Source organism: Neodiprion virginianus, chromosome 1 (assembly GCF_021901495.1).
Source record: "Neodiprion virginianus isolate iyNeoVirg1 chromosome 1, iyNeoVirg1.1, whole genome shotgun sequence".
Lineage (NCBI taxonomy): Eukaryota > Metazoa > Arthropoda > Insecta > Hymenoptera > Diprionidae > Neodiprion > Neodiprion virginianus.
The window spans coordinates 29,401,411-29,412,356 of NC_060877.1; the positions used below are offsets into that span (position 1 = coordinate 29,401,411).

The 10,946-nt window shown below is 34.6% G+C and overlaps 2 protein-coding genes across 9 annotated transcripts; one reads left to right on the plus strand and one right to left on the minus strand.

The window, feature by feature from the left end:
* Window positions 1-2,307: 2,307 nt before the first annotated feature.
* LOC124297381 (transmembrane protein adipocyte-associated 1 homolog) lies at window positions 2,308-9,956 on the minus strand. 7 transcript variants are annotated; one of them, XM_046748391.1, is made up of 10 exons: window positions 8,779-8,967; window positions 7,983-8,206; window positions 7,724-7,874; window positions 7,480-7,642; window positions 7,193-7,389; window positions 7,061-7,121; window positions 6,750-6,936; window positions 6,487-6,616; window positions 3,894-4,048; window positions 2,308-3,587 (listed from the first exon to the last, which is right to left on the minus strand). In XM_046748391.1, exons 2-9 carry the CDS (start codon window positions 8,129-8,131, stop codon window positions 3,896-3,898), a joined length of 1,191 nt encoding a protein of 396 aa, XP_046604347.1. In that variant the 5' UTR covers window positions 8,132-8,206; window positions 8,779-8,967; the 3' UTR covers window positions 2,308-3,587; window positions 3,894-3,895. The 7 variants fall into 7 exon arrangements, with proteins under 7 accessions (XP_046604347.1, XP_046604355.1, XP_046604338.1 ...); XM_046748399.1 differs by having other exon boundaries at window positions 2,308-4,048; window positions 7,724-7,856; window positions 8,779-9,166; XM_046748382.1 differs by having other exon boundaries at window positions 2,308-4,048.
* LOC124297411 (ufm1-specific protease 1) lies at window positions 9,320-10,912 on the plus strand. Of its 2 annotated transcripts, none has more exons than XM_046748412.1 (3): window positions 9,320-9,454; window positions 10,265-10,435; window positions 10,551-10,912. In XM_046748412.1, exons 1-3 carry the CDS (start codon window positions 9,320-9,322, stop codon window positions 10,905-10,907), a joined length of 663 nt encoding a protein of 220 aa, XP_046604368.1. In that variant the 3' UTR covers window positions 10,908-10,912. The 2 variants fall into 2 exon arrangements, with proteins under 2 accessions (XP_046604368.1, XP_046604375.1); XM_046748419.1 differs by lacking the exon at window positions 9,320-9,454 and adding an exon at window positions 9,892-9,980.
* The last annotated feature ends 34 nt before the right edge of the window (window positions 10,913-10,946 follow it).

The window sequence follows — 10,946 nt, forward strand, 5'->3', positions numbered from 1 at the left end:
ACCCTCAGGAACTCAGAAATCGCAGCAAAAAGAGCGTAGGACCAACAGGAGAGAAATGGCGAGCGAAAAGGCACCTGCTGAAAAATGTCTCAAACACAGGTTCTCGTTTTTTGCCTGTAACTTGCGTTGCGTTGATCGCAGCGTATTGGGACTGCGCCCAATCGATTTCTCTCGCAAAATCACGTCGGAATAGTCCATAGAAGACTTTATTCCAGCACTTTTCACAATCGCGAGAATTTTCGCCAAAAATGCAAAGGGTTTAGCCTTACTTTTTTGCCAATTTTCCGACTAGAAACTTTTGATCGTAAATTTGATTGGTATGACCCTCTCCTGACAAATTGGACCATCGGGAACTCAGAAAACGACAATTTCATCAATATCCATCATCGACAAGTTTTTGACTGACAGAATCCAAAGGGGTTACTTTTTTTTTTACCAATTTCGTCAGCCAAAAACTTTTGGTTTTAGAAACAAGCTTCTTCATGATTCTTCGGAGACGAATTTGATGAAGAAATTGCTTTGTACGTTGTTTTGCATTAATGATGTCGGAAATCTCCCTTGATAATTTGTCCAGAATCGTGAAACGCAATTTATTGATCTCTTTATAAAAATGCATGCTGTGATCGAAATCATATTTAGTTGTATAATAATACGTGGTTGTACAGGAAACGATCGTAACCTGAATCAAAAATTCTGCAAACTTATAGATAATGAATTAACACTGAGAAGAAGCCCTGAATCATTTTCTAATTTTTTGAAAGCATAGAATACTTTTAAAACGTGTGCAGACAAAAGGTGTAAGAAACATTGTTCACACGGAGGGTTTATAATATAGTCAAATACATAGCAAGAATAACTGAACATTATTCTTCATAGAAGGGCAACTTATAATCAATGAATACTCAACTGACATATCTGAGTTTCATGTGTTGAAATATCAGGGTATATCATGAAGGTTACGAATTCACAGTAAAGTATACATCATATTATATATTATATGTACAGAATGGATGGATTCTTTTAGTATAGTTCACAGTACACCGAAGATCACTCAAATATAATCACGTTTGTGATTTATGGTTGAATTATACACCTTCAATTATTTTCATATCTTACTATTCAATCAGATTACAATTAATAATCGTGTTGATTGCAAAAGTAGGAAAATAGCATGGATAGAAGATATCGAGTATTAGAATTCATTTAACATTTCTATCATTACATTGTACACATTTAAAAATGCAAAATAACACGATCATTGAAAATCTCGAGACCTCGCGCTGTGATATCCCAATCTGCACAATTTATCTTACGATTAGCTGGGATTTCTCACATTGTTACAAGTTACGAAGCATTTAATAATTGTAAAAACATATATTAAACTTTTGGAACTCAACGAGGATGAACCTATTGCAAATAAATTTTCATCATGTTGCGATGTTTTGACCTTTACATATAACTTGTTTTTGAAGAAATCAGTAAACTACGCTAATGAATTTGATCCGGTGAGACTGAAAACAAGGAATATCGCCGTGTGACTTATGTGTATTACAATCCTGGTGGTAGTTGCTGAATCTAAATTCTTACATATATTCTGAGTAATATAATATGGTTTCTAAGCTAATGATAGGACTGTCTTATTCACTAGTTCACGGACACAAAATTTTTGGATGGGCTGGGTAATTAATCGGTAATAAAACGTCGTATATTACTATATTTCGATTCCCACACCATTTTGCAACAGTTCGTAGATTACTGACTTCAGGATTAGCCTTTAGAATTTCACGGTATTCTTACACATCCGTTGTATGCAATAGGTATCATAATTTGTATTGACTATTAGTACATGCGTCATGTATTAATTGTTCATACCATGTATACATTCAAGTATAATTCCGAATTCGATGACATTTGAAAATTGGATTGTATTTAAGAAAAGTCATTATTCTTATGCCTTATGTTATATGTTTGTATTTTCATTATCTTTTAGTACTTCACCCCACGGTTTGGCAATTACGTGTGATGTCTATTTCATGTACATTTCTGATTAGTTTTTATAATGAATATTCTAACTAAATATTTCTTAACTCTATCATTTTCTAACATAAAAAGGTGAAATTTCAACCACTTTCATACATACATGTATTTGGTGTATATATATGTGGTATACTTTCGTATACCCATAATCTCAAGTAATATCTCTTTCACTCAAGATCATGCTACAATTGCAATTGAGCTTTATTATAACATGGTAGAATCATTCGCATTTAATCAGATCTGACCAGTAAGATCTTCAATAAAAATGTATTCATCTATATAATCGTTTTTTATTCGTTGCTTTTTGCATTCACAACTTGCACTCCTGATTCGTGAATCTCCAACTTAATCCAAACTTAGATTTACATAAAATGTGTAAAACCGAGAAATAACTATTCTAAAACAGCATTTGAACAGTTTTTGAACACTTTTCAATAGTTAACGATGGTATTTTTACACGATCGATAATTTTTGTCTGTAAGGATTTAACAATGAAACACCGAAATAATTCCTCAATCCCATAGTCCCCCGAAGTTAGAGCTAGAGCAGAACCGCATAATTTGAAAACATATTGAAAGCACGATTGAAGATGAATATAACCTGCCGATAACTATATCGAGTACATAGTCTAGTGCTATTTCCACAGTCAATATAATCACTTATCAGGGGTAATGCATTAATACCTGTTACCGAACTAGTAATCAACAGTGCTCTTCAAATACAGGGGCTGACGACTTACTTGTAGATATATCCTAACGCATGTCTACCAGTTACTGATTCAGTGACGATAACCGGTGCATTCACCTTATACAATTGTTTGAAGTTGCCTGAGAACCATTATAATACCTAAAATAGAAATATTAATAGCATCTTAAACTAAAACTTACATTTGTTCACCCCAGTAAACGTCAACTCATAAATTCTAAACAAAGCAATGGTTGCAGAATAAAGTATTCTTAGAAAGATATTATACTTATATATCATCAACGTTACCAAATAAACTGTGTACATATATATATACAAATATGTATTTGAAGTGTACTATCACTGAACAATCAATTCAAATCGAAATTCATATTCTACTGTTTAATCAGAAATCAAAATCTTTTTCCATATTTACACTCTAGTACATTCTGTAAGTTCTATACAGTAAAAGATCCAGTTATGCATTACTTCAGTCACTTGACTAACGACTAGATTCCTTGCAGAGGGAAAAAAATCTTAGAACAATTAATACTCATAAAGCATTGGTTTATAGCTAACAATTTAATATCAAAGAATCATGGATAGACTTGAAGTACGATGCACGTAATTTTTGAATGTGAGAATCTTGTGCGAATCTTTCATACTTCAACCACAAGTACTCGGTAGTTCAAATAAGAAACAGCAGCTTACCAATGCACTTTGGCAGAATGTTATTTGTGCATCCTTATTGTTAGTTCAAGAATATAGAAGCAGATAGAGGGTAAAATTATCCGCACTTAATTCGACCAAGGTAGTAACTCGACACTTTGTTCTTTTGTCCCAGCAACGATAGCAGCAAATCACTGCTAAGTGTTACAAAAAATTTAAGTTTAGTTAAAAATAGAAAATAAAAACACGCCGAGGTTTCTTCCACAGCTTAGACAAAAAATACAATTTTTGTTATCAATAACAGCAAAAGTATAAATATCGTAGGAAATTTGTTTGTTCATCCAAACAGAATATGGTACAAATTTGTCCTACAATTACACACTATGACATGAAAGATTATTTCTGTCTATAATTCCAACTCATCACTCTGATACGTCAAAATTATAGTCTCAAGGTAAAGACTTTATCAGCAATTCTTACGCTCCTTACATATTAAAACGTACTTTTATTGTTGATAGCCGTTGTTATGGGTGTGAGCATCTTGACTATCTATACTGTACCCCGTTATGCTGTCTGGACTTTGCAAGGAAGCAGCGTACAACGGATTCACCGGGGTAGCACCAGTGTCAAATTGAGTTGAATCATAAACACTGTTGTTCTGCAAACAGAAGAATATTCTGCTTTGGAATCAATCAAGGCGAATTCAACAGTTTTGAAAAATATCCCGTCAATTTCACAAACGCTAATCCCTGAGCAATATTCAGCATCCTTATAACGTGAGAAAAACAACTATACGAAATCGAATGGTCAGCGGAAAAAAATACATCGAGCATCTGTAAATATCTATCTAGGATTAGGCCGCTATTACAGTGTGTTTATCGATATGTTTATACCACTTGTTACTACCTCAGTTCAAGAATCAGATTTAAAAGGAAATGACGCTGTTTCGTAAACATCACGATCAGTTTCTTTTTCGTTTGTGAAAATGATCAAACGTATTTGACTGTATGCAGATATAGTACAATGTCTGGCAAAATAAGTTTACGGGTATTTAAAAAAAAGCAAAGACGAAACTATAAAATGAGCTTGTGATTGTTTTCATTACGAAGAGACTCGTCCCATTTTTTGTGACATTAGTAGCCAGATTAAGCATTACTGGTCCGTTTGATTCTGAAGGAATGTTATTTTTACTAAAGCGAAGCATGCCAAATTTCTTTCTAATCTTTCGAAACCTGTTTCTTACCTGTTTGATTTGAGAAATGGGTTAAAAGTTCAAATGTTAATGTTTGTTTAATATAAAATTAGTGTGAATTAATAAAACGAGAATGATAGCTACAATAATACGTTTAATAAAATGAACGTCGCATGCTAAATCTAAATACAATGGTAATAAAAAATATTTGATCACTAGCAGAGAGTTGTGCATCTAATCATTTTTATCTGGGCTGTGAAATATGGTACAATAGGTTGCCTTCTTATAAGTCAACATTCATTCGATTATTTACAATTCACACCCCAAATCCAAAGTCAGTAAAAAACGATTCTTTACCGCATTATATACTCTTACTCTACCAAACTGTGCATATTTTTTAAAAATAATACAACCATCAACCATCACTAGTACCTGATTTTCATAGAAAAATTCATGCTTACTTCAGTTAGGCATTGAGTATAATAATTATGTTATATACAAGTTTAATTAAAACCTTAGGAACATAACCAAAGCAATGTGTACGTTGAATAATGATATATTTACAAGACTTGAAGATTGTGCAACATTTAATAGCCACTATACAAAGGAGACTATCAATCTGTATGTTTTGGCGGGGCGTTGAATAATTTCAGATAATCGCTTAAGCTAGTTGAGTTTTTGGAATTATCATCAGAGTTATTAAAACTGTAAGATGTTGTCGATTTAGAATTTTGTAATGACGAGTTGGAAATTTTCACATCACTGGTGGTATTGTCGAATGAGTTATTCGCGGAAAAAAAGGATAAATCAGTATTCTGGGATTGTGCAGAAGCAAAGGAACTTATTTCTGAATCTTCTACCAACGTTTGTGAATCAGGAATTGATGCAGTTTCTAATTTCACTGGGTTCAAATGCAGAATTGAAAAGTTTTGATCTTTGAAACTGCTCTGTTTGTGTGGTGAAAATTTTTTTAAATTTCCTTCATTACCTATACTCAAAACACTAGTTGTGCTTTTCGTTTGCCCTAATGACTTTGAACTGGTATTCAACGATTCAATTTTCGAACCACTTGTAGACGGTTTAATCTGATCCAAGTTTGTAAATTCTTCATCGTTTAATAACGCTGTATTTATACTGGTTGATGGAATGTTAATGGAAATTGGTTTTTTATCCTTGCGTAGCAACAAATTCGATTCTGACAAATTACCCACATAATTTCTAAACATGTTGGAGCTACGTTTCTGTAGTTCTCCAGAATGTAACACAGAATCAGCATTATCGAATCCCAACATTTCACTGCTGACTGATGATCTAGAATTAACTACAGCATCTTGTTCAAAGAATTGGTAAGCAGGAAGTCCTCTGCTCTTGAATATTTCAGATTTCGGACGAGAATAATCAACAGTTTCGGACGCTAGCGCAACCGATGTAATGTTGGCAGTAGATTTAGTTTCGGTAGGAAAATTTTTAAGATCATTGTCATTCGATGGTGAAAACAAGTTGACATTACTATCGCGACATTCCGGTGAATAAATTAAATTACTGGCTGTTGGAGAAAGCGTGTAATTTGAAACACTGGTTACGTCTTGATGGTTTTTCAAATCCGACTTTAAATCCAATGCTGAATGACAGACATTCAAATTGGGCGTACTCAGTGGTGAGTATTTTAACTTTGGGAATGTGAGACTGCTTTTGTACCCAGTTTTCAGAGCACGTTGACGTTCATCGAGTCCTTTAGAGGTTGAACCAGCATTTAATTCAACCTGAGAAATAGATTTACCCGACCAATTTTTTACAAGAACCTGCCCAGCCGCTAATGAGTAATTTGATCTATGTTTAGAAATGGAAGAAGATTTCGATAGCGTTGAGTCGAATAGCGGCATATGAATAAATGGAGTATGGACCTGATATATGTAGTCGCTGTCAGTTTTCAATGAAGAAAAACTCTGTTGATGAGGTAATGAAACCGTATCTTCGTCCATAGCATCATCAACTTGTGCCTTGTACGAGAACATTAGAGTTGGCTGGGAGACGCTATAAATAAAAATCAGAAGCATTACACAAGGGACTTTTTGCGCCATTATTCAAATCAGTCATTTATTTGTTTGTTAAGAGCATAATGCCGTATGGATGTTTATGCAATTGAAAAGAAAAGCTCATAACATACCCAAACAATTCTGACAAGAATGTGTGGTAGACCAATGGTGTGAATAGAGTCAAGTACAGCGCAGCAGTGATGTCAACTATACAAAGCCCTTCAGGAGCCTGCATATAGTTCAACAGACCTGCTCCTATCGATTGTAGTAAATCAACAAAAGCCAAAATACCCGCGTAGACGTAAAAACTTCTTTTAGCTAAAGTGAAATGCCATAAGGTAATGAATAGACTAATACATATATAATCGGTATTCTAGAGGGTTTAGTGTATTGCAAGTGGAGTTTCCAAGTTAAGGGTAAATTATTAAAGTGAGATACTTACTAGGCAAAGCAAGTCTATCCCGCAATCTTGTTCGTGGCAGTATTAATATAAGAAAGTATATCTGTAAAGAAGATTTCAAAAAATTGGGTCAAGTTTTAGTATAGCACAATCTGCAGTTTAAACTTTTCATACCGTTGTGAACACAAGACTGCTGCAGAACCAGAACATCATTCCTCCATGACCGAAAAGATAAAATTTTCTGCTCGGTATTTCAAATGTGTCATCAGGTAAAACCAATTCCAGTGTACCTTGAGTTATCGTGAATGCTAGTGCTATAAAAGATGTAGCCAGCAAAACTCTTCGAATACTAGAGCGACTGTCTAAGTGTCCTGAAAAAGTAAACATTAATTAACATTGATATAAAAATATATGTAATAAAGGTGGACATTTTTGCTTTGCGGAAATTAGCGTCGACTCACCGAAAGCTAAGCCGAATATAACCACGCTCATTTCTGTAGATAGTAGGAAGAATCTGACCGTAACCCATAGAATCTTATCTGCTAAACCACCTACAGTTGCTGCTGCGTTAACAGTCATTGATACGACACAGCGTATTACTGAGATTAGGATATTACTTACAACCTGTTGAGTATTGAAAATAATGTTGGTTTAATAAAACCGAAACAAATTTCTGAGGCTGTAAAATTTCATAAAGTTACTTACAAGACCATAAAATGCTAAGTATATTGGACTGCTAGTTGCACGCAACTTAAGCCTAGCTCTATTAAATCTTGCAGCGATGAATATGAGAAATATCAAATTTGGAATGAGTATTACAACGTCCCATATTCTCACTCTGAAAATAAAATGTTGCCTTAGAGCAATGGTAAGAAATGTAGTTTTGTTGGTCGACTCGGCTCTTGAAGGCTTATTGTCGTAAAACTATTTTGATTTCGTCATTTTAAAATACTGTACAAGTTACCTGGAATCTGCAATTTCCTTATATAAAATCAATTTACAAAAGTAATCTTCCTCTCCCATAGCCAAACTAATGTTTGGATCTATCGTAGTGCCGAGTAATCGTCGAAAGTGTACCTCAGACACGGTTTCCAATTCTACGTTACCATACATTGTTTTCTTACACAATGAAAGACTCTATACAAATTTTAGGCATAACAGTTTCCCATTGAATACGTAGGTGGAATTCTGAAAGACAAAAGAAATTGCTTACTAAATACATAATAAATTTAAAAATAAACTGTTCCAATCACAACTTAAGCAGCAGATGAATCATCTGATAAGTTTATATTGAGAATGATGTCAAGTATGCAAACAGTAACGAAGAATAGAACCGCAAATTTTAGATTAATTATTACACTCATGTAGGGTAAATTTGTTGTCAATAAACAATGTGACTCTAAAATTTGTTATCGCAAATCAATTCTTTGGATAAATTTATTCACAGAACAAAGAAGTTCTAAAATACTGCGTAGAAGTTTGCATTGATTTCGAGTATAAACATAACCTTCTTAAGATCCCATGATAAGTGTTGCGTTCGAAAGGTTGAGTATAATTGATAAACGGAAAACAGATTCCGAGTTAGAAAACGAATGAAAATACGCGTTACGGGATTTTTTTACAAGTAAAGTAAACGTTCATCCGAAAATTGATAGAGATGCAAAATTTTTCGAGCTGTCAAACTCTTTGTCAAACGTTAAAGAAAATATGTAGTCGCATAATGTGTTTACCGTAATGAAATTATTTTCTAATCAACTTACGGATTATATGACTCCCGATAGTGTCATAACTCTGGAGAAACGAACTCTCTGTGATGAGGCTAAGCAAAGGTCCCGACTTATCGTGGTGTCGAGTGTTTTTTCAACCTTAGGCCAAATGTTCAATGCCCATTTTGTTCTCTGTAGCAGACTACACCATTCGATAATCTGGAAGCAGCGATGGATGTCGACTTTTCAGGTTCTGAGCGGTACAACGAGCTGTGAATTATTCGCCAAGCGAAGTAACCCCATACCGTGTACTTTGCAGCGAGTATAAAAAGCGCGATACTTGTTGGCCGAGAAGTCATTACATCTCGGAGAAAAAAATTATTCGCGAGATAGAATAGGTACTATAACAACATGGCTATCGGTTCGTTGATTCGTGGGTCGTGACGCACTTAACGCTGTCAGTGTCAGGTGACGCTGGATTACGTTGCTCAGCTCATAAACATGGCAGCTCGGTTTTCAAATTACTCAGAGAGATAACAGGAAATTATTTCACATTTTACCGCTGATCTCGCGTGTACCATTCGCAATAATTGAAATGGCTAGCGATTATTCGAACCATTTGTTGAAAAACGTGCATTTAGGTTTGTCACAACCGGCGAACGGTGAAAGTTTTTTTGTCACGAGCGAATACGAGTACTGGCATTACGGCTGCGATGGCGTAAACGACAGGGTAAACAAATTTAATCAAGTTTTTGCACACGAGTTACTCGTGATACACTATTATTCAATAACATTCTCGAACGCGGTACAATCGTGAGTTTCTGATTCCCCTATGTTTACTCGAATACTTCTAGCCAAAGCTTCCAACATTGCAAACGTTAACAAATACCCGACACGCTATTGGGTAATTTCATCTGAAACGACCAATGGGATCGTGTGTACATATTTTAGAAACTTACACTACGGTTAATGGCACTGTTAAATATTATTTAATCACTGAAACTCATTATCTGCATTACTTCATTATACAATTATATCTTACATCAATTATTATTGATGTACAATTACGTTAAATAACCAGATTTTTACTTACATTGAATCATGGTCTCGCAATTCCCTGTGCGACTTAAAATCCTTACTGCGTATGTTCCGAATAAATTTTTAATATCGTGAATAAAATTTAGATGTTTGAATCTGTCGCGTAGTCATACATGATCTCAAAAGTTGTTAAATATTATGTGAAATATGCACAAAAAGTACGTTTTTCATATCTGCCTGCGTAATACAATTGTAAACAAGGGAAAAAGTTATTGTTAGTCTTGAGCTACAGATTTATAGTCCATTTACGAAATATCTAAATATATGAGAAGTATTTTTCTCAACTGAACTCCAGTGCACTAATATTTCTTCCTGGAGTTCCAAGACCTGACTGAAACAGTCTGGTTAGCAGAGATTGCTACGCTTGGCGAAGCATGAATCCTCATAAAAGTAGCGTAACATTGAATTAATGTAACTTCATAAAATTATTATTATTATTCAGGGATGGGGCTGCGGATACAGAACTCTGCAAACTATCATCTCGTGGATTATAAAGAATTTGGAAACTGCTAGGCCTGTCCCTAGTTTGAGGGAAGTCCAAGAGATTCTTATTAGTCTAGAAGACAAGGAGAGCTTTTTTCTTGGCTCACGAGACTGGATCGGCAGTTTTGAAGTGAGAACAAATTTTTTCTGATAAAGCTACCACTCTCTTGAAAATTCTAATACTGTACATTTCCGTGTATTTCCCCGCATGTTCTCATTTAGTCTCTTCTTCATTTTATTTCAAGGTCTGCCTCGTCATCGACCAGCGTTACGGAGTTCCCAGTAAAATTATACATGTACCTAGTGGTAAAGATTTAAAGAAGTATTCGGATGCTATAAAACAACACTTCATAGAATTTGGCAGTCCAATAATGATGGGTGGGGATAGAGATTGCTCTAGTAAGGGAATTATGGGTATACATTACAGTGCGAAGGAGATAAGTTTGCTCATAGTAGACCCGCACTTTGTGGGCAAAGCTAAAAACGCTGAGCAGTTAGCCAATGATGGTTGGGTGAAATGGCAGTCTTTGACAGATTTTGTAGACAGTTCGTTTTACAATCTTTGTTTACCTCAAATAAAACATAAATCTTTTAGCGAATAAATCAAAAAAAAAAAAATACCCCTACTTTTTTTTCCTGAG

What these genes read in the sequence shown, in the direction of transcription:
- LOC124297381 (XM_046748360.1), bottom strand. Translation starts at nt 8,131, where the DNA reads ATGTATGGTAACGTAGAATTGGAAACCGTGTCTGAGGTACACTTTCGA. An exon ending in AAGGAAATTGCAGATTCCAG is followed by an intron (nt 7,875 to 7,982) that starts GTAACTTGTACA and finishes CATTGCTCTAAG; the next exon opens with GCAACATTTTATTTTCAGAG. An exon ending in GGATAGACTTGCTTTGCCTA is followed by an intron (nt 6,937 to 7,060) that starts GTAAGTATCTCA and finishes ATTTCACTTTAG; the next exon opens with CTAAAAGAAGTTTTTACGTC.
- LOC124297411 (XM_046748412.1), top strand. Translation starts at nt 9,320, where the DNA reads ATGGCTAGCGATTATTCGAACCATTTGTTGAAAAACGTGCATTTAGGT. An exon ending in GCGATGGCGTAAACGACAGG is followed by an intron (nt 9,455 to 10,264) that starts GTAAACAAATTT and finishes ATTATTATTCAG; the next exon opens with GGATGGGGCTGCGGATACAG. An exon ending in ACTGGATCGGCAGTTTTGAA is followed by an intron (nt 10,436 to 10,550) that starts GTGAGAACAAAT and finishes TTTTATTTCAAG; the next exon opens with GTCTGCCTCGTCATCGACCA.